A 23,590-nucleotide genomic window follows, 5' to 3' on the forward strand; every position below is an offset into this window, starting at 1 on the left:
CACCCCAGCCCTGCAGCACAAGGACACGAGAATGAGAGCTGCCCTGTCGTTGGAGAAGCGCATGACAATTGCACTGTGGAAACTGGCTACTCCAGACTGCTACGAATCAGTCGCTAACCAGTTTGGAGGGGGAAAGTCAACTGTTGGATGCATGTTGACAAAAGTGTGCAGGGCATTAATTGCATCCTGCGCCGAAAGACCCTGATTCTGGGCAACGTCGTTGCCATTGTGGATGGCATTGCACAAATGGGCTTCCCTAACTGTGGAGTGGGATAGATGGCACACATATTCCAATTCTGGCACCAGACTACCTAGCTAGCGAGTACATTAATTGCAAGGGGTATTTTTCTCCGTGCCCACCCTCCGACAGCGGCTGCAGGGGAGGGCGGGCACGGAGCTGCTTGGTTTGCAGTGCTAGTAGCGCCTAGACCGTGTCTGCTTGGCACTCCATAATGTTTAAGAGCCGCTACATGGCTTCATTCTGGCACACCGTGTTCTCCTTTCAGTCTTTCTTCTCGCTGTCCCGCCACTCCCTCAATTCTTGTCTTTCAGCCATAGAGTGCCTCATGACATCATGCAGAAAGTTCTCTTTAGTTCTTCATGGCCACTTTCTAATTCTGAACAGCCATTCAGCCGCCAATAACAAAGAGGGAGGCTGGGCTCTCAAGGTCGTATCTGTGAAGCCAAAATGCAACATTTTACAGAAGCAGTGTTGTTTGCAACACACAGACCACTGATGTAGTGATTTAAAAGACAGCCACTATTCACATACCTATCACTAAATGGCGGTCCCCACCCAAGCACACATGAGCCATCAGACCCCCAAAATGGTAACAGCATGGGCAGGGGAAATCACTGTCCAGGACCGTACTGTACAGTGGGCACGTGACTCTTGGGGAGATACAGCACTGTGGGGGAGGGGGAGGCCTTATAATCATTTGTGTGCCCATATTTTCCACAGGCTGTGTTCATTATGGAAGATCTCTCTCTGCTGAGGGTGAGCAGGGAATCAAGGAAGGGTCTTCTCCAAGACTGCAGTGTCCGCCCTGGCCCTTATGCGGCTCACCTGTGTGCAGCAATGGTCTCTGCCGACCGTCCCTCCGGTGACGCCAGAGTGGCATGGGAAAATAACCCTTAATGGGGCAAGAAACAAAGCAACTCTGCCAAAGATCCTGCAGCAGCAGATTGCCCAGTATCTCCATGAGAGTTTCATGGAGATCTCTGGGGCAGATTCCCGTGAAGTGAGGGAGTCAATCAACACCCTGTTCCATTGCTCAGACTAGGTATGTGGTGGTACGCACATCATACAAACACGAGCCTCCTTTCTGCAACCCTCCTGCCCCCAACAGCCTGCTTCAGTGATTTCCCCAGATCAAAGCCACTCACCAAGGGCCTCCTCTCCTGTTTGCACTTCGCCAAGCTCTGACAGCTGTGACTGGCTAACCTCCTCCGGAGTAGATAAGAAGTCCGGGCTGCATGCATCTCTGACCTCCGAGTCCTCCTCCACATCATCGTCCAAGATTTACTCCTCCTGGCTTGGTCCACTCTCGACTGGCATGTGAGCCACTGAAGTACCCACAGTGGCCTTCGCAGTGGAGGTGGGGTCCCCATGGAGTATCGCGTCCAGCTCTTTGTAGAAACGGGAGCTTGTGGGTGCAGCACCGGAGCGGCGTTTTGCCTCCCACGCCTTGTGGTAGGCGTTCCGCAGCTCCTTCACTTTGACCCTACACTGCAGTGTGTCCTGGTCGTGGCCCCTTTCTCTCATGCATCGTGAAATCTGTAGGTATCATAACTCCTACGGCTGGAGCACAGCTGAGACTGGACAGACTCCTCTCCCCAAATGCTGATGAGATTCAGCAGCTCAGCATTGCTCCAAGCAGGGGATCCCCGGTGCGTGGAGCAGGCATGGTCACCTCGAAAGATGCGCTGAGACCACTGCATGCATCACTGAGGAAACAGGAAGGGGATTTTCAAAATTCCCAAGTAATTTAAGGGCTGGGTTTCACGGTTGGTCACCTGAGGGCAGTGCAGTAGAGTTCAAACTGATGACCAGAGAAACAAGAACAGGGAGTGTGTGACACCTCCAGGAGGCCAGTCACAGCACTGTAATCCACCTGGGTGTCTACACTGGCACCGCGGCGCTGTAGCCCCGGCGCAGAAAGATGTACAACTCTCATCGGGGTGGTTTTTTTTACAGCCCTACAACTGTGCTGTTTCTGCGCACTAAGTGGCTTGACAGTGCGTACACCTCAGAAGTTACACGACAGAAAGCTGCTTTCCTGAGCAGAAACTTGCCAGTGTAGACAAGGCTGTAGATGGCTTACATAAGAATTCAAGACTGGTCATACTGGGTCAGACCAATGGTCCATCTAGCCCAGTGTGCTGCCTGAGAGTGACCAGTGCTAGATGTGTCAGAGGGAATGAACAGAACAGGCTTGTTGACCTGCACGATGAGGGTCTTTCACCCTTACCTTTAACTTCATTATTGTCAATTCCTACTTATCCTATCTTACCACACCTCCCCCGAGGTCTCTGGACAAAGCAGGAGTGAACCACTCCTTTGATTCCAAAGTGTCCCAATCCAGCTGAATTGAGACAGACTTTGAGCCAATGTCAGTTTGGAAAAGGCCCGGTTAACCCAGCAGGTTTCTCAAAGTATCTGTTGCTGTGAACCACATGTAGTCTGGATGTTTGAACCCCAAAGATATCAAACATGAAAGAAACACAAGGCCAGTTCTGAGGAGGTTTCCTCACAGATCTTGGGAGACAGACCAGTCCTCGCTTACAAACAGCCCCCCAACCTGAAGCAATTCCTCACCAGCAACCACACACCACAAAACAAAAACACTAATCCAGGAACCTATCCTTGCAACAAAGCACGATGCCAACTCTGTCCACATATCTATTCAAGTGACACCATCATAGGACCTAACCACATCAGCCACACCATCACAGGCTTGTTCACCTGCCTGCACATCTACCAATGGGATATATACCATCAAGTGCCAGCAATGCCCCTCTGCCACGTACATTGGCCAAACCGGACAGTCTCTATGCGAAAGAATAAATGGACACAAATCTAACATCAGGAATCATAACATTCAAAAACCAGTAAGAGAACACTTCAACCTCTCTGGTCACTCAGTGACAGACTTAAAGATGGCAATTTTGCAACAGAAAAGCTTCAAAAACAGACTCCAACGAGAAACTGCTGAACTAGAATTAATATGCAAACTAGATACCATTAACTTAGGTTTGAATAGAGACTGGGAATGGCTGAGTCATTACACAGATTGAATCTATTTCCCCATGTTAAGTATCCTCACACCTCTTGTCAACTGTCTGCAATGGCCCATCTTGGGCCTGGTCTACAATATGAGTTTAATTCGAATTTAGCAGCATGAAATCAAATTAACCCTGCACCCGTCCACACAACGAAGCCACTTATTTTGAAATAAAGGGCTCTTAAAACCGATTTCTGTACTCCTCCCCAACGAGGGGAGTAGTACCGAAATCGATATTGCCATTTCGAATTAGGGTTAGTGTGGCTGCAATTCGATGGTATTGACCTCCGGGAGCTATCCCACAGTGCACCATTGTGACCGCTCTGGACAGCAAACTGAACTCGGATGCACTGGCCAGGTAGACTGGAAAAGCCCCGCGAACTTTTGAATTTTATTTCCTGTTTGCCCAGCGTGGAGAGCACAGGTAACCATGCAATCCGAGAATCGGAAAAAAAAGCACCAGCATGGATCGTACGGGAGATACTGGATCTGATCGCTATATGGGGAAGAGGATTCAGTGCTAGCAGAACTTCGTTCGAAAAGACGAAATGCCAAAACTTTTGAAAAAATTTCCAAGGGCATGATGGAGAGAGGCCACAATAGGGACTCATATCAGTGCCGCATGAAAGTTAAGGAGCTCAGACAAGCCTATCAAAAAACAAAGGAGGCAAACGGTCGCTCCGGGTCAGAGCCACAGACATGCCGCTTCTACGAGGAGCTGCATGCAATTCTAGGGGGGGCCGCCACCACTACCCCACCTCTGACCGTGGATTCCGAGGTGGGGGTAATCTCAGCCACACCTGAGGATTCTGCGGATGGGGAAGAGGAGAAGGAGGACGAGCTTGCGGAGAGCACACAGCACTCCGTTCTCCTCAACAGCCAGGATCTTTTTCTCAGCCTGACTGAAGTACCCTCCCAAGGCAGTATCCCAGACCATGACCCCATGGAAAGGGCCTCAGGTGAGTTTACCTTTTAAAATATAAAACATGATTTGAAAGCATTTTTTAATGATTACTTTGCCCTGAGGACTTGGGATGCATTCGTGGCCAGTACAGCTACTGGAAAAGTCTGTGGAAGGACATGGTATCAAAGTACAGGAAAGATGCCAGTGAACGTGAGGTCATGAGGGATGCTCAAGATGAGAGGTGGCAGGCTGCTGCGTGATCAAATGGACATGCTCCAGCGTCTGGTGGAGCTTCAGGAACAGCAGCAGGATAACAGAGTGTCGCTGCAGCCACTGTATAACCTCCCTCCCCCCTCACCATGTTCCATAGCCTCCTCACCCAGATGTGTAAGAACGCAGCAGGAGGGGGGGAGGCTCAGTGCAACCTCCCACTCCACCCCAGTGGACAGCCCAAGCAAAAGGCTGTCATTATATTGAATTTTTTTAGTGGCCTTTTCCTTCCCTCCTATCCTCCTCCCAAACCTCACCCGGGCTACCTTGTCAGTTCTCTCCCTATGTTTATAATCAATTAATAAAGAATATATGATTTTTAAATGATAGTGACTTTATTTCCTTTGAAAGCAAGCAGTGATTGAAGGGGGGAGGGTGGGTTGCTTACAGGGAATGAGTCAATCAAGGGAGCTGGTTTTCAACAAACAGAACTTTCACACCGTAGCCTGGCCAGTCATGAAACTGGTTTTCAAAGCTTCTCTGATGCACAGCGCTTCCTGGTGTGATCTTCTAATTGCCCTGGTGTCTGGCTGCCCATAATCAGCAGTCAGGCGATTTGCCTCAGCCTCCCACCACTCCATAAAGGTCTCCCCCTTACTCTCACAGAGATTGTGGAGCACACAGCAAGCAGCAATAACAATGGGGATATTGGTTTGGCTGAAGTCTGACTGAGTCAGTAACGTGCACCAGCAACCTTTTAAATGTCCAAATGCACATTCCACCACCATTCGGCACTTGCTCAGCCTGTAGTTGAACAGCTCCTGACTCCTGTCCAGGCTTGCCTTCATGAGCCATGGCATTAAGGGGTAGGCTGGGTCCCCAAGGATGACTATAGGCATTTCAACATCCCCAACAATTATTTTCTGGTCTGGGAAGTAAGTCCCTTGCTGCAGCTGTTTAAACAGAGTAGTGTTCCTGAAGACGCGAGCGTCATGAACCCTTCCTGGCCAGCCCGTGTTGATGTTGGAGAAACGTCCCTTGTGATCCACCAGTGCTTGCAGCACCACTGAAAAGTACCTTTGCGGTTTATGTACTGGGTACCCTGGTGCTCCGGTGCCAAGATAGGGATATGGATTCCATCTATCGTCCCACCACAGTTAGGGAATCCCATTGCAGCAAAGCCATCCACTATGACCTGCACATTTCCCAGAGTCACTATCTTTTATAGCAGCAGCTCAGTGATTGCTTTGGCTACTTGCATCACAACAGCCCCCACAGTAGATTTGCCCACTCCAAATTGATTCCCGACTGACCGGTAGCTGTCTGGCGTTGCAAGCTTCCACAGGGCTATCGCCACACGCTTCTCAACTGTGAGGGCTGCTCTCATCTTGGTATTCTGGCGCTTCAGGGCAGGGGAAAGCAAGTCACGAAGTTCCATGAAAATGCCCTTACGCATGCAAAAGTTTCGCAGCCACTGGGAATCGTCCCAGACCTGCAACACTATGCGGTCCCACCAGTCTGTGCTTGTTTCCCGGGCCCAGAATCAGCGTTACACGGCTATAACCTGCCCCATTAACAGCATGATCGCCAAAGCGCCGGGGCCCACGGGTTTGATAGAATTCCATGTCCATGTCCTCATCACTCTCGCCACCACGCTGCCGTAGCCTACTCCTGGTTTTGCAGGTTCTGGTTCCGCATAAACTGCACGATAATGTGCAAGGTGTTTACAATGTTCATGACTGCTGTCTTGAGCTGAGCGGGCTCCATGCTTGCTGTGGTATGGCGTCTGCACTGTTCACCCAGGAAAAAGGCGTGAAACAGTTGTCTGCCATTGCTTTCCTGGAGAGAGGGGGAGGATGTAGGCATGGAATGGCTCTGAAGGAATCAGCTGTTTCTCTCTGTGCTTCATCTAACTTTGGATCCAAATGGTAAAAGACAGTTGTTCCCAATTTAATAATGGCATCTTTTAGGAGTCTGATCAATGCCACTTAACTAGGGAGCAGCGTTCTAAAAATAGTTTACCTGGGCCACAGATCACCATAGCTTCCATATCTGGGGTGAAAATCAACCACTAGTACCTGCAATTTCTACCCGAGTCCCTATCAAATCTTTGACCTTAAGTATAAAATTACTCCAAGTCTCTGGCGTAGAATTCTTCACCAACCACACAACGTATCAGTAGCGATAGTGAGGTATAACGCCCCCAAATATGCCCTTTTATTTCTTTAATCTGGTGGCACAGATTTAAATTAGGGACTAAATTCAGGTGCAGTTTAGAATCCCTATAAGACAACAAATGTCAGGCATCTATTAAAAACAGGTATCTTTCTGCAGCTATATCACATTCAACACAGATTCCATTTTCTACACATTTGCAGCATCTCCCAGGGGTGATCTCAACAGAAACATCACTTCCATTTTTCTCATCTCTACCTAGAAAGGGATTGCATTTCCCAAATAATAGGCAACATGCACCTGATTAGGAAGGAGATATCTTAAGGAGAGACCTCATGCAGGGCCTGGGCCACAACTGCTTTGGGAGCCAAATGTATGGGTATTTTGCCTACTTACATGTCATTTCCTTAGAAACCCTCTTCCCAACCCTTTAGGAAAAATACTGACCTAACCAACTGAACAACAGGGGGGTTGAGATGGTGATGAGGAATAAGGGAATCTCTCTGACTTACCCTAACTTCTTCTGTTGTTACAGAGGGTGAAATGACATTTTTCCCTATCCCTGCCCTGTTCCTGCTCGTTGTTATAGTTCAATATATTTTAAGTGAGGAAAATGGTAATAAAAATATCTGCTCTCCAGCAAAACTTGAAGCAACATCAAAGCAACTGGGAATGAAATAATTTGTTCCCGAAGGGGAAACTTAATGACTAACAATTGCTTTGAAATGGGGGAACAGTATAACCGTGATGCTCAGGGTTTGTTTAGACTAAGAAAAGTGATGGAGTTTAGGTTAGGTCAAGGGGAAAGCTAATGCCAACCACTGCAACCGGGCTGCATCTGCACTACAACTAGAATTGTCTTTTTACACCAAGATCACTAACTTGAGCAGCCAACGTCATGTACAGTCCTAGTGGATGTAAGGCCCAGGTAGTTTTTGCCTCAGTGTAGCTTGTTGGGATCAAATCTCTCTCCCCCACCTGGAGCTGATGAACATTCCTGGCTGGAGGGACACTCTATATGCATCCGAAGAAGTGGGCTGTAGTCCACGAAAGCTTATGCGCTAATAAATGTGTTAGTCTCTAAGGTGCCACAAGTACTCCTGTTCTTTTTACACACACCTACGACTCAAAAGGAAAGGAATTGATAGAAAAGATCACAGGACTGACCCTAAAGCAGGGTGAGCTGCAGAAGCAGGGAACTCATCTGGGGAAGCTGAGAGACTCTGGTGAAGATGGTGCAAAGATCACTATATTGGAATTAGCAAATGTGATTTTTTTTTTTAAAGAAATCTTTGGCCAGCCCTAATCAAGGCATTTCTCACAGTTCTCTCCCATTTGGATTTTCTGATGTCTAATAGGGAATGACCTCTGATTGAAGCTTTTCCCACATGCAGAGCACGTGTAGGGTCTCTCTCCACTGTGGATTCTACGATGTCTGCTCAGGCTAGAGCTCTGTTTGAAGCTTTTCCCGCACTCAGAGCATGTGTAGGGCATCTCTCCCGTGTGGCTTCTACGATGTGAGATAAGGTTTGAGCTATGATTGAAGCTTTTCCCGCACTCAGAGCATGTGTAGGGCGTCTCTCCTGTGTGGATTCTCCGATGTGTGATAAGGGCTGACGTCCGACTGAAACATTTCCCGCACTCAGAGCACGTGTAGGGTTTCTCTCCTGTGTGGATTCTACGATGTGTGATAAGCTGTGAGTGCCGATTAAAGCTTTTCCCACACTCAGAGCATGTGTAGGGCGTCTCTCCTGTGTGGATTCTCTGATGCGCGATAAGGGCATAGCTCCAACTGAAGCCTTTCCCACACTCACAGCATCCGTAAGGTTTCTCACCCGTGTGGATTCTCCTATGTGTGTTAAGGTATGAGCTCCGACTGAAGCGTTTCCCGCACTCAGAGCATCCATAAGGTTTCTCACCCGTATGGATTGTCTGATGTGAGATAAGGTGTGAGCTCCGATTGAAGCATTTCCCACACTCAGAGCACATGTAGGGTCTCTCTCCTCTGTGGATTCCCTGATGTGTGAAAAGCTCTGAGCTCCCATTGAAGCTTTCCCCACACTCACGGCATATGTAGCGTGTATCTTCCAAGTTGATTCTCTCGTGTGTAATAAGGTCTGAGAGGCTACTTAGGTTTTCCTCTGGCCTCTGCTGAGTCTCACAGGCTTTTGCTTTTTCTGGGAGTGCACAACTCCTGGAAACATTCACGTTGGATCTTCCTGATAATGTTCCATGTGGTTCTACTTTCTCAGCATCGTCCTGCTGGGGATTCTCCTCATTCTCATTCACCATCCCAACACCTGATGGGAGACAGAGAGAATCCAGACATAGGTCACTGCCTGTGCCTGACAGAAAGGAAATCTCAGAGACAGGAATGGAAAAAGGGATGAACAAACCAAAATATGTGCGGGAGAGATCAAACCTATCAGGAGCTGATTTTCCCCAAACCCTTCCCCAGAGGAGAGAGGAAGGGATCAGTTTTGGTCCGCATCTCACCAGAACACGCAGGGGAAAGTGGGATCAGGGAGGGATCTGCTGCCAGTTGTCAGTCAGGATAGGTGGGAAGCCATGAGTGACATCTGCCTAATGATTCCACATCTGCAGGAAACAATCTTAAACTTGGAGAGCTCACAAAGTCTTTGTAGGGCATCCCAAATGTTTCCTGTATTCATGGACAGTTTTTGAGTTGGTTTAACCAATTCCTAACCTGTGAAGGCAGCTCTAGGGAGCACTTTTTTCTCAGAGCCGTAGAGGTCTGGAACCCATGGCTCTTCCCCTCGTTCCAGCTGCAAGATCACATCAGGTTTGGAAACTGGAAACCCTGCTCAAGGCAAAGAAAACAAGGGAGGTCAGTGGAATTTGTGGGATACTTGTCACAAAGAACATTCCATGGTTTTAACCCCAGCTCATTTTTAAGCAGTAACATCCCAAGGCCAGCTTCCTTGGCTCAAAGTGGCAGGAGAGTTGTTATTATTATAAATCATATTCATTACCTTAGTGCCTAAGGACCAACAGTGGGTCCCCATTGTGCTAGGCAAAGTACAAACACAGAATAGTAGATGGCCCAGGCCCTGAAGAATTTACAATCTAAATAGACAAGACAAACACAGAATGGGGGAAGGGGTAGAACCCACTGTGAGAATATAGATATTCAGGCCTCCCTGTAAACCCTATTATTTAAGAACTTAGGTGCATTTTTATCACTTAACTAGTTACAAGGGTATAAAAACAAAGAATCAAAATCTCAGTCCGCTTGTATATGGGCCTTCTCTCACTGGGATAGCCTAAGAACAAGGCCTCAGACTAAGGCCTTTGGCTAAGCAGCAGGGGCAGCCAAAAGCTGAGAAGCATAGGATCACATCCTCACATCCCAAACCAGTCACACTGACATAAGGGGCTATGGGGCTGTTAGGCAGATGATCCTGTCCTGATAGTGCCCATCACCACCAGATAAAGAAACAGATCTTAAGATGGTTAAAGAAAATTTAGTTCGATAGCATCCTGTCTGGCATGAAATCACTCATCAACGGTTGTGGTACCCTCATTTCTGTATTGTTTTATCTTTATGGCCACCACTTTTCTATTGTTAATCTGTCTGGTTCTCTAATTGTTTCTGTCTGCTGTATAATTAGTTTTGCTAGGTGTAAGTTAATTAGGGTAGTAGGATATAATTGGTTAGAGAACTATGTTACAATATGTTAGGACTGGTTAGTTAAATTTCAGTAAAATGATTGTTTAAGGTATAGCTGAGAATATGACTATATAAACTGGGGTCAAACAGGAGGGGGAAGGGAAATTGGAATCAGGTTTATTAATGGGGGGAATGGGAACAGGGACACAGGCAAGGCTCTGCGGCATCAGAGCTGGGAAGGGAACACTGGGGAACAGACTCTCTGGGAATATAGCGATAAGCCCGACTGGTGTAACGGACTTTGGAATATGCTTGCTTGGAAACTAACCCCAATAAACATCGCATTATCTGCCCTTCGAACTTGTGGTCTTTTGCTGCTTGCTGTCTGCGTGACAAGAACCAGTGAAGTGGGAGGGTGAAGGGAAAGCCCTCTAACAAAACTGACATGACCTGATAACCAAGAGGTAAGCCTTAGAGGAAGGTTTTAATACACTTTGTAACTGATGAGGGATTCCCACGAGGACTGATGAGGGTGCAATGGTAAATACACATTTAGATCCTTTTCTTGTTTTATATCTTTTTCCCATAAGACTTAACTTCTGGCACACTGTCATGGATGCACGGCATCTGTGCAATGCCCTGGCTCTTAAACAGTCCTTGGGAGGTGCCCCTTGAGTGCGCTAGACCCCCAGGGGGTTCCACTCTTCCACAAGGACAGGCCATGTAGCTTCAGCACCTGAGACTGAGCCTCTGGTTTCAACACTCCTATTTCAACCTGTGAGCTCTGCCAGCAGGTCCAGCTGAACTACACTCCTGTTCAGAGACTGTTCCTCATTCATGCTTCAGTGCTCCTCAGCAAGTTTTTGCTGTGACACTGGGCAGACTGTTAAAATAGAGCAGGGTTTATTAGTCAACTGAAACACAGCATTAGAAAGTATTTAGATTAGGACAGAGAAGCAAATAAGATAATATAGTCCATATTGGCCAATGCTCTTGAGCCATGCTGCTGTTATAAACAGTTTGGTTTCCTTTCAGTTTGCCTGTCCATTTGTCTTCGCTCCAGTAGAGCTCCCTGCATCAGCAAACCCAGTTCTTTCTGCTCCCAGAAACATAACGAGTCCATGTATGCTTCACTCAGCAAAGCTGAGATCCTCCCATGGACAAGTGAGAATTATTCCCTTGTCTCTGTCGGGTATTCCATTGATGTAGGTTGGTCCCAGCCTGTCCTTAATGACACATTCATATCACCCCATAACAGCTACGTGACAAAACACCTCAAGTCTCCTGCTCTTTATAATCATAGCAATACCAATCACAGAAGGAAACTGAGACGCATATTGGCATCATAGAAATATCACAAAAATTCCCACCTCTATCACACACACACTGCTCACTGCCCTTGGAGAGAAAGCAAAGCACAGCAACTGGATGTTAGTCCAGTGAACACAGTGGAGGACAAGCTGCAATCCTCAAACCCTGGTCGAAAAGGAGAGGCATGTGGGTCCCTACCCATAGAGAGGGGCTGGCTAGAGGCCTGATATTTGAGAGGGCATTCCTTGAGCAGACCATGGAGGCAGGTAAAAGGCTTAGCTACCCTAGAACTGTGACATTGCAAAAGCACATTTTGGGGAATCAGGAAATCTAGTGACTTAGGTGTAATGGGAGGCAGAATTAAACTCCCCCAGTGTGTGGAGAAGGCTGGGGAATTAAACACTAAAATTCAGGAACAACAGCCTCTAATTCTTCCGGAAAAGGAGAAGGTAAGAAACAAGAATTGGGCCACGCAACCTCAGGAGGGACAGGCTCAAAGATCCAAGGAGCCTGGAGGGAAGACAGCTTGTGGCTGCTGCCGATGGGGAGAGTGGGGCCAAGACTCTCTCCAAACTCTCACTCCTGTTGACCCCGACCTGATTTTATGATCTATGACCTAGTCACATGTCTTGTGGCAATTTTATACTTGCTAGAGGTAAAATGTCATTATCAGAATATTGCTTATTAGCTTGGAATGTGCATGCAGGGGCAAGGAGGTGAACATAAGTAAATGGGTTATTAAGCTTGCTACAGTTAAGGGCCTTATATTAGGTGGAGACTTTGTGGGAGTAGTTACGCTGAAGTCTGGGATTTACCTGAATAGGACTAAGAAGAGAATCCCAGGTCAGATATTTTGCACCCTGATTTCGAGAGACTAACAAGGAACCACAAACAGGTGCAATACGCCATAGGATTCTGAAAGGAAGTAAGTTTGGGGCGGGCTTTAGCAATTAGGTTGCTATGCAGTATCTCAGCAGTTGGACGTATTCATATATTGGAATTAATAAATAAGTGATGTAAATCATGAGTATTAATGCTTGATGATTAATTATGGACTTCCCAAAGGCCACTTATGGTTTGGGGCAGCTGTTGACATTATTTTAATCAGAATAAAGGAGCAGATATGGTATATAGTCATCCTATTACCATAAGGAAGCGGATAAAATACCTCTCCTAGTTACCATTTTTTCATTTTGTCAGGTCCCCAAGTAAAGTGAAGCAGGGCCTCCATTCTGATGGTCTCCCTTGCCCCTCGATCTTTGTTTCCAATGGTGTCCATAACTTGTAAGTATGTATAAGGCAAGACCCTCTTTACTATACTTATCTTATCTAATCGTTATGTGTATTGATCCTTACCTATGATTTCAATTATAACTGTCTGTATTAAATCAAGTTTCACCAAATTCCATCTTCTCAATTAACTTTGAATAGCAATGTACAAGGGCAAATTGTACCCCAATATGTAATCTTAGAGGTGTAAAAAGTGCCCATTTGTGCCTAGGTAGTGGCCCTGCGATGGGCGGGAGGAATGCAGCAAGGACTCAGGATCCGTGGCAGGGTTGCTGTGCATAGAGATGGGGAGGTTATATGGGGTAGCGGGGTAATGAGCGAGAGAGGGAGGTCAAGAGTTAAAATAATAATATTTGGGGGGGGAAACGTAAAAAGAAGTGAAACAACAGAAATAAAACTGGAGCGTAGGCTCTAAAGCAATAAGACTTGGGTAGGGATTCAGGGTTAAATGTCTCAGATCCCCCACAACTGTAGATCCCAAAACTTCTCCTCCATTCCACTGACCCACCCAGCCCACTTCCTGGGTGCCCTTCCTCCACACTCCCCTCCCCTTCTTCCCATTGCTCTCAGCCATCACCACCTCCCAGCACCTTGGGAGCTTCTTGTGTTCCCTTCTCGTCTCTCACTACCCCCTCCATCCCTGCTGCTTCTTAGCTCTCATCCTGCACACACACTCACCATTTCCTGGCACCCCAGAATTATCTACTCCCCCCGCTTCTTCTCCCCTTGCACGGCTCTGTTCTCCCTTCAGCCGGAGGGTCCTGAATGGCAATATTATGTGCTCTCCTATCAAAAGATGAGCTCATCTGACTGTCACACAAGCCATGCATCAGTCATCGACCTATTTACTCAATTTAGAATTCTACAGGTGGCATATTTTCCTCTTAAAATGAGGAAATGGCATGAAAGCTATAGTTATTAATGCAGTTATTAATGTATCCAATAAGGATACATTACATGCAATTTTAAAATGACTGATGGCACCAAAAAGGCACATGTCCAAAAATTATTCTAGTGGGTGGGAGATAAGGAAAAAAAAGGAGGGCAAGGAAACTTGTCAAAACTTGTATGATGAATGAAGGTATAAAGTTATTACTACTCAGGTTCTTTAGAGACCTGACAGCTTCTAATAACAGAGGGGACAGGACTCCTTACCCAGAAAGACCACCGTCTCATAGTTCTCCTGCATGACATCCCTGTAGAGGGCTCTCTGAGTGCAGTCAAGCAGAGCCCCCTCTTCCCTGGTGAAATACACAGCCACCTCCTCGAAAGTCACCGGCCCCTGAAAGAGCAAGAGTCCAACACTCAGTACCTGCTTCCCCACTCACAACCCCACTACTCACGGAACAGCAGCACGAGGTAAATGGAAGCTCCACGAGGCACATTTTAGCAGAGTCCCACCCCACCTTGCTTAGAGCAGTCAGGAGGCATCAGAGGATAGAAAGAGAAAACATTTGTGTCTCCCAGCTGACAGACGGAGGCAGGGTCTTCACATACCTACTAGCCAGAGCTTGATATAGGACAGGGGTCTCAAACACACAGAACGCATGGCCCGCGAACCCCTCGCAGCGCCCCCCGCCCTCCCTCAGTGTTTACCAGAGCGGCTCTGGCTCCCTGCCTGCCCTGCCCTGCCCAGCTCCAGGAAGAGGCTGGAACATGGGGAATGGGGGGCGGAGGGGCTGTGTGTGGCTGTTGCTTCAGGCAGCGCCCCCAGCAGCTCCCATTGGCTGGGAACGGGGAACTGCGGCCAATGGGAGCTGCTGGCGGCGGTGCCTCAAGCAACAGAAACACACAGCCCCTCCGCCCCCCCCTTCCCCACGTTCCAGCCTCTTGCAGGGGCAGGGCAGACAGGCAGGCAGGCAGGGAGCCTGCCCTGCCCTGCCCCCGGTATGCGCCGGGCCAGATCCTGGCCCCCGAACCCCTCCTGCAGCTGAACCCCTGCCCTGAGCCCCCTGCACCCCGACCCCCTGCCCTACCCTGCACCCCGACCCCCTGCCTCACCCCTCCTGCATCCCAACCCACTGCCCTGAGCCCCATGCCGCACCCCGACCCCCGCCATACCCTGCACCCTGACCCCCTGCCCTGAACCCCCGCTGCACCCCGCACTCCTCTTGCACCCCAACCCACTGCCCTGAGCCCCCTGCTGCACCCCACACTCCTCTTGCACCCCAACCCACTGCCCTGATCCCCCTGCTGCACCCTGCACCCTTGCTGTACCCCTCACCCCTCCTGCACCCCCCACCCCAACTCCCTGCCCTGAGCCCCCACCACACCCCACACCCCTCCTGCACCCCCTGGGGGCAGGGAAGGGGTGGGAAGAGGCGGGGCAGGGGTGGGGCCTCATGGAAGGGGTGGAGTAGGGGCGGGGCTGAGGGTGGCAAGGGGGGGAGGTGTCAGTAATGCGGCCCTCAGGCCAATGTACTAGTCCTCATGTGGCCCTCATGGTCATTTGAGTTTGAGACCCCTGATATAGGAGATGGGGCTGTCTCTGGACCCTGCTGATGGCTCCCTGGTAGGAATCCCAACACACTCCAAATAAAATATATGGAAGAAAGGGGAAGTCCATAGGAAAGAATATAAGTGAGAAGGTCAGAATTGTAGAAAACTGGCTATCAGAAATCAATGATCAATCAATGACAATAAGAAGGAAGTTTTTAAAAGTATATTAAGTACAAAATTAATCCTAACAATGGTAGTGGTAAATTACTAGATGGAAATGGCAGAATTATAAAAAATAATGCAGAAGAGGTAAAAGTGTTCAATAAATATTTCTTTCCTGGATTTGGAGAAAAACAGATGTTATACTCATATCATAAGATGTTGACGACGACACTCTTTTCATTCCAACAAGAACTCACAAGGACGTTAAACAGCAGCTATTAAAGTTAGGCCTTGGCTACACTTACCCGCTAGTTCGGCGGCTGGCAATCGAACTTCTGGGTTCGACTTATCGCGTCTAGTGCTCGCCGTCGGAAGTGCTCGCCGTCGACTGCGGTACTCCAGCTCGGCGAGAGGAGTACCGCGGAGTCGACGGGGGAGCCTGCCTGCCGAGTGTGGACCAAGGTAAGTTCGAACTAAGGTACTTCGAACTTCAGCTACGTTATTCACGTAGCTGAAGTTGCGTACCTTAGTTCGAATTAGGGGGGTAGTGTAGACCTGGCCTTAGACATGTTTAAATCAGCAGGTCCAGATAACTTGTATCCAAGAGGTTTAAAAGACCTGGTGGAGAAGCGTGGTGGACTGTTAATGTTGATTTTAATTAAAACTTGGAAAACTGGGGAAATTCCAGAAGACTGGAATAAAGCTAATGCTGTGCCAATATTTTAAAAGTGTAAAAGAGATGACCCAGCTAAATACAAGAGTGTCAGTCTGACATAGATACTGGACAAGATAATGGAGCAGCCGATACTGGATTTATTAATAAAGAATTAAAGGAGGGTAATATAATTAATACCCATCAACAAAGGTTTAGAGAAAATAGATCCTATCAAACTAACTGGATATCCTTATTGGATGAGATCAAAAGTTTGGTTGCAGCTAATGGTATTGATGTAATATACCTAGACTTCTGTAAGGCATATGACTTGGTTCAGCACAATATTTTGACTAAAAAACTAGAATGATACAAAATAAACACGGCATACATTAAATAGATTAAAAACTGTGATTGTAAATGGGGAACTGTGTTTGAGTGGATTTATTTCTAGCGGGTTCCCACAAGGATTGGATCTTGGCCCTGTGGTATTTAACATTCTTATCAATGACCTAGAAGAGAAGATAAAATCATCACTGATAAAGTTTGCAGTTGCCACAAAGATTGGGAGTGGTGGTAACTAATGAAGTGTCAATAGATTTAGGCTCCAGCACTGAGAGTCTGGGAAGTTTTCCCAGCCCGTGTTGGAGGGCTATTTCCTGTTCCACAAAGAGGGGAAGTTCCATTCCCAACTCCTGTGCCTTGAAATTAGGCCCTATCTGACACTACACCTCATATTCAGTATAGTGGTATGATTATAATAGGATTAGGTCATAATTATGATGCATTCTGTGCAAGATGCATCATGTGCGGTGTCATTGGAAAAGTTATGATTTGCTGAATAGGATTATCCTATTTGTGTGCATAGATCATGTTTGTATCTGAAATTATGAATACTGACTTATGTATCTGTATTTCAAATGTGTTTACTCTGGGTAACACCCACAACGAGCCTTTCAGGTACAACAATAAAGAAGCCAGACAGTGCTGATGGCTCATCAACAAAGACAATGGACCATGGAAGAGCTTAGCCTTCCTGTGAATGATTCAGCCAGCCTATGAATCAGGGCTACTATGACTCAGCAGTGCATGTTAGGTCATGTGACCAGACCACATAACACTGAACTCCATTTTGGTACCTGTATTTTTCCACAAACTGGACTGGGAATTGAGTTTGGAACAAGGGGTTCCCCCCATATGGAAAAGCTACATAAGGTGGGGTGTGACATCATCTCTTGGCCTCATTCCCCACACAAGAGAACTCCTGGAAACACGAGGAACAAAGACTGAACTGGGGGAAGTGCTGGTCCCAGGGTAAAGGGATTTCTGACTTGTGTATGGAAACTTGGTGGACTGCTTGTATCATCAGTCAGGGCGAGAAATTGCTAATTCAAATTCTATCCATCTAGTATGTTAGGCTTACTTTGAGTTTTTGGTTATTTGCTAAGTAATCTACTTTGATCTGTGTGCTATAATTTATAATTGTTGGGATATGTTAGGGTTAAGTAAAAGACCTGGGAAGCTGCTAATGTGCTGACATGGCATTAGGGGAAAAAGGAATAAGCAGGCAGTAATTCTTTGCTTAATAAATAAGTTGCCATACTTTTCCTTTCCCTGTTGCTTGTAAGAATTGATAAGGATGCAGCTGCATGAGAAATGTAGTTGTCGGAATGAATGTACTTTGTGTGAAAGAAAGTAAAAGAAATGTTATCTCCCCCTCCTTTCCTTTCCCAGCTACATATACAAGCCCTGGCTTATGGCCCCTTTCCCTCTCCCCTGAGAACTGCTGATTAGGGAAATTTGTAGCAACACATTCATGCACAGAACTGTATTTTCAAGGTAAAACTGTCTGTATGACATGCGTAATCCTGCGAATAATAGATAGGGGTGGGTATACTAACAGTATGGGTGTTTCTATTACTTAATAAGGGTTTTGGGGGTGTTGCAATGGATGTACGCATGTACATACTAACTTAGATAAAAGGAGTGTGATGTAACTAATCCAGTGCTTACTCGACAATTGGGTCAAGGGGAACAAGTATCGCAATAAAGAAGCCTGTACTCATATCCGCCTCTGGGCCAACCTGCTCCTTTTTTCTTCTAACAATAATCACTTAAATCTGTCTTTCTGCAGTTAATAAACTTGTTTTATGCTTTATCTTAACTAGTGTTAAGTATTTTGAGTGAAGTCTCTGGGGAAAATCTGAGCTTGGTTAGCAGAAGCTTGTTGTGCATCTCTGTCCCATATCGAGGGGAAGGTGAAATATATTAATAAGCTTACATTATAGAGATCCCTGTGCACTATGAGATGATATAATTCTGGATTTATACTACAGCAGGTGTGCAAGGTTAAGGGGCTGGGAAATCTGCTGTTGTCTTCTATCTGTTCTTGAATGGCTTAGGTAAAACACTTAGGTAGCTTAGTTGGGTGTATGGAGCCACTTGCTGTCGTGTTGGGTGACAACAGGGCCTGGAGGGGCTGGCTGAATCTCCAGCAAAGCAGTGTGAGAAGGGACAGCCCAGCGTGAGGGTTAGAGGGGACAGCGGTTCCCAGAAGCCCCCCTGATTGCACTCCAGGGGTGACAACCCATCACACCCTAAATTACACAAGTCTCAGTGGGCTTGTCACATCCTGTTATTTCCTGCCTCCCACCACCTGTAGCAACTACCACCTTCCTATGCCTTTACTGCTCCTCTCCCTCCAAGCAGAGCCCAGCACCAGCTCTCTGATAATCTCTTACCTGAGCCAGCTCCATTGCAGCCATTTCCTTCCCCCTGGGAGGACGGGATGATCTGGAGCAAAACGTGGACGTTATTTTGTAGCCTGACAGGATGAGAAGGGCAATGTGAGAGAATTCAGACGGGGCTTTTGTACATTCCACAAGCTGATTCCCCCCAGGATTTTTTCCTGCTAATGGACATTCTAGGTTCTGCCACATTGTGAAGCATAGAGTGACCTTATTCCAGTACAGTCCTAGCCCCATCCCACCAGGGTGTAACTCTCTGAGAAATGGTAATACCCTCCCAGTAACACTTTTAAAGTTTGCGGACGATACCAAGCTGGGAGGGGTTGCAAGTGCTTTGGAGGATAGGATTAAAATTCAAAATGATCTGGACAAACTGGAGAAATGGTCTGAAGTAAATAGGATGAAATTCAATAAGGACAAATGCGAAGTACACCGCTTAGGAAGGAACAATCAGTTGCACATATACAGAATGGGAAATGACTGCCTAGGAAGGAGTACTGCGGAAAGGGATCTGGGAGTCATAGTGGATCACAATCTAAATATGAGTCAACAGTGTAACGCTGTTGCAAAAAAAAAAAAGAAACATCATTCTGGGATATATTAGCAGGAGTACTGTAAGCAAGACACGAGAAGTAATTATTTTGCTCTACTTCACACTGATTAGGCCACAACTAGAGTACTGTGTCCAGTTGTGGATGCCACATTTCAGGAAAGATGTGGACAAATTGGAGAAAGTCCAGAGAAGAGCAACAAAAATGATTAAAGGTCTAGAAAACATGACCTAGGAGGGAAGATTGAAAAAATTGGGTTTGTTTAGTCTGGGGAAAACTCAGAGGGGACATGATCACAGTTTTCAAGTACATAAAAGGTTGTTACAAAGATGCCAGAGAAAAATTGTTCTTCTTAACCTCTGAGGATAGGACAAGAAGCAATGGACTTAAATTACAGCAAGGGCGTTTTAGGATGGAGATTAGGAAAAAAACTTCCTGTCAGAGTGGTTAAGCACTGGAATAAATTGCCTAGGGAGGTTGTGGAATCTCCATCATTGGGGATTTTTAAGAGCAGGCTGGAGAAACACCTCTCAGGGATGGTCTAGATAATATTTAGTCCTACCTTGCATACAGGGGACTGGACTAGATGACCTCTCGAGGTCCCTTCCAGTTCTATGATTCTATGAACCAAAGGTGAGAAGAGAAGAATCAAAGGAGTCACTTTGGGGATTCTCCCTGTCATTGTCCCCAAGGCAGCTGTCTTGGTTTACAAAGTGGTTTGATGCTCCAGCCTTTATACAGTCTGTCCTGGCAATGCCCCCTTTCAAGGGCTGGAACTAGTTTTAGGTTTTGACAAGCATGACCCCAGGGGCTCTGAGACTGGGCCTTCTTTCTGTGGTTCCCCAGAGAGTCCAAATGAGTAGATATGCCTCATAGAGCCTGTGAACATAAGAGCTGCCCACTGCATCAGACCAATGGTCCATCTAGCTCAGTGGCCAATGCCAGGTGCTTCAGAGGGAAAAACAGAACAGGTAACCATCAAGTGATCCATCCAGTCACCCATTCCCAGCTTCTGGAAAACAGAGGCTAGAGACACCATACCTGCACATCCTGCCTGTGACACTCTTACAAAAGCTCCCATGTCTTAATTGAACATGGACAAACACATAGCTGGAATCAATCTGACTCACCTGTGTTAGGCCTGGTCTACACTACGAGTTTAGGTCGACTTTAGCAGCGTTAAATTGAATTAAGCCTGGACACGTTCACACGACGAAGCCCTTTCTTTCGACTTAAAGCGCCCTTTAAACCGGTTTGTTTACTCCACCTCCGACGAGGGGATTAGCGATAAAATCGGCCTTAGCGCGTCGGAATTGGGGTAGTGTGGGTGGAATTTGATGTTATTGGCCTCCGGGAGCTATCCCACAGTGCTTCATTGTGACCGCTCTGGACAGCACTCTCAACTCAGATGCACTGACCAGGTAGACAGGAAATGCCCCGCGAACATTTGAATTTCATTTTCTGTTTGCCCAGCGTGGAGAGCACAGGTGACCACGCAGAGCTCATCAGCACAGGTAACCGTGATGGAGTCCCAGGATCGCAAAAGAGCTCCATCATGGACAGAACGGGAGGTACAGGATCTGCTCGCCATATGGGGAGATGAATCAGTGCTAGCTGAACTCTGTAGCAGTAAATGAAATGGCAAAATATTAGAAAAGATCTCCAAGGCCATGAAGGACAGAGGACATAACAGGGACGCATAGCAGTGCCGCGTGAAAATTAAGGAGCTAAGGCAAGCCTACCACAAAGCCAGAGAGGCAAACAGAAGGTTCAGGGCAGAGCCGCAAACATGCCGCTTCTACGCGGAGCTGCATGCCATGCTAGGGGGTGCAGCCACCACTACCCCAACCGTGTGCTATGACTCCATCACTGGAGAAACACACAGGGAAGTGGGTTCAGGGTACGAGGAAGATGAGGATGAAGATAATGTAGATAGCTCACCGCAGCAAGGAAGCGGAGAAACCGGTTTCCCCAACAGTCAGGATATGTTTATCACCCTGGACCTGGAGCCAGTAACCCCCGAACTCACCCAAGGCGTGCTCCCAGACCCTGAGGGCACACAGGGGCCCTCTGGTGAGTGTACCTTTGTAAATATTACACATGGTTTAAAAGCAAGCGTGTTTAATGATTAATGATTAATTTGCCCTGGCAATCGCGGCCAGTACAGCTACTGGAAAAGTCTGTTAACGTGTATGGGGATGGAGCGTAAATCCTCCAGGGAAATCTCCAGAAAACTCTCCTTCATGTACTCCCAAAGCCTTTGCAAAAGGTTTCTGGGGAGGGCTGCCTTATCCCGTCCGCCATGGTAGGACACTTTACCACGCCAGGCCAGTAGCACGTAGTCTGGAATCATTGCATAACAAAGCATGGCAGCATATGGTCCCGGTGTTTGCTGGCATGCAGACAACATCCATTCCTTATCGCTCTTTGTTATCCTCAGGAGAGTGATATCATTCACGGTCACCTGGTTGAAATGGGGCGATTTTATTAATGGGACATTCAGAGGTGCCCCTTCCTGCTCGGCTGAACAGAAATGTTCCCCGCTGTTAGCCACGCGGTGGGGGGGAGGGGTGAAGTGATCATCCCCGATAATTGGGAGTGGGGGGGAGGGGGGTTAGTTGGGTTTGTGCTGCATGTTAATCCGGAAACCGCAGCCCCTCCTTTTACATTGTAAACCCATTTTAAATGGCCAACCCAACCGGTGCTTGGTATGGGAAATGAGGGTGCTACTGTTTGAAACCATTCCCACATGTTAAGAAGGTTAAAAAAGCCAAAAGACTGTGGCTTACCATGGCTCCCTGCAAGCCGAAATCTGTTGCCTGGCACCGCGTGAGTGATCTCTCACACCAAACCGGCAGGCCCTCAATATAAGAGGAAAAATGCAACCTTGTAATGAAAGCACATGTGCTGTGTAATGTGAACAGCAAAATTTAACGTGAAAGAGTGTACCCATTGTTCTCTAAAATGTGTCTTTTTTAACCAGCTCTCCCTTCTCCTCCACCAGCTGCATATGTTTCTCCTTCACAGAGGCTAGTGAAGATCAGAAGGAGAAAACGGCGGACTCGGGATGACATGTTCATGGAGCTCCAGATGTCCTCCCACGCTGAAAGAGCACAGCAGAATGCGTGGAGGCAGTCAATGTCAGACTACAGAAAAGCACAGTATGAACGAGAGGAGAGGTGGCGGGCTGAATCGCGGGATGAACAGAGCAAGTGGCGGGCTGAAGATGATAGGTGGCATCAGCTTGCAGACAGAAGGCAAGAGTCGATGATCTGGCTGCTGGAGCATCAAACTGATATGCTCCAGCGTATGGTTGAGCTGCAGGAAAGGCAGCAGGAGCAGAGACCGTCGCTACAGCCCCTGTGTAACCAACAGCCCTCCTCCCCAAGTTCCATAGCCTCCTCACCCAGACGCCCAAGAACACGGTGGGGGGGCATCCGGCCACCCAGTCACACCACCCCAGATGATTGCCTGAGCATCAGAAGGCTGGCCTTCAATAAGAGTTAAAGTTTTAAACTGCAGTGTGTCCTTTTCCTTCCCTCTTCCCCCACCCCTCTCGGGCTACCTTGGCAATTATCCCCCTAGTTGTGTGATGAATTAATAAAGAATGCATGAATGTGAAGGAACAATGACTTAATTGCTTCTGCAAGCGGTGCTTGAAGGGGGAGGGGAGGGTGGGGTGGTTGGTTTACAGGGAAGTAGAGTGAACCGGGTGGGGGCGGGTGGGGTGGAGGATTCATCAAGGAGAAACAAACAAGTTTCACACTGTAGCCTGGCCAGTCACAAAACTCGTTTTCAAAGCTTCTCTGATGCGCACCGCACCCTGCTGTACTCTTCTAACCGCCCTGGTGTCTGGCTGCACGTAATCAGCGGCCAGAGGATGTGCCTCAACCTCCCACCCCGCCATAAACGTCTCCCCCCTACTCTCACAGATATTGTGGAGCGCACAGCACGCAGCAATAACAATGGGGATATTCTTTTCGCTGAGTTCTGAGCGAGTCAGTAAGCTGCGCCAGCGCACTTTTAAACGTTCAAATGCACATTCCACCACCATTCGGCACTTGCTCAGCCTGTAGTTGAACAGGTCCTGACTACTGTCCAGGCTGCCTGTGTACGGCTTCATGAGCCATGGCATTAAGGGGTAGGCTGGGTCCCCAAGGATAACTATAGGCATTTCAACATCCCCAACGGTTATTTTCTGGTCCGGGAAGAAAGTCCCTTCCTCCAGCTTTCG

The 23,590-nt window shown here is 47.6% G+C and overlaps 1 protein-coding gene across 9 annotated transcripts in view; it reads right to left on the minus strand.

The window, feature by feature from the left end:
- Positions 1-4,771: 4,771 nt before the first annotated feature.
- The window catches only part of LOC101936074 (zinc finger protein 501-like), a 53,443-nt gene continuing 34,624 nt past the window's right edge, over positions 4,772-23,590 (minus strand). The window contains exons 2-8 of one of the 9 annotated variants that reach the window (XM_065577775.1): positions 21,298-22,217; positions 20,487-20,977; positions 19,919-19,976; positions 18,800-18,882; positions 13,961-14,087; positions 9,281-9,394; positions 4,772-8,873 (exon numbers count right to left, since the gene is read on the minus strand). In XM_065577775.1, the coding sequence (XP_065433847.1) occupies positions 7,876-8,873; positions 9,281-9,394; positions 13,961-14,087; positions 18,800-18,882; positions 19,919-19,925 (1,329 nt within the window). In that variant the 5' untranslated portion in view covers positions 19,926-19,976; positions 20,487-20,977; positions 21,298-22,217 and the 3' untranslated portion in view covers positions 4,772-7,875. Of the gene's footprint in view, positions 8,874-9,280; positions 9,395-13,960; positions 14,088-18,799; positions 20,978-21,297; positions 22,218-23,590 lie in introns of those variants that run through there. The other 8 variants (XM_065577778.1, XM_065577774.1, XM_065577779.1 and 5 more) reach the window with 8 other exon arrangements.

The sequence above is a fragment of the Chrysemys picta genome, chromosome 24 (assembly GCF_011386835.1).
Source record: "Chrysemys picta bellii isolate R12L10 chromosome 24, ASM1138683v2, whole genome shotgun sequence".
NCBI lineage: Eukaryota > Metazoa > Chordata > Testudines > Emydidae > Chrysemys > Chrysemys picta.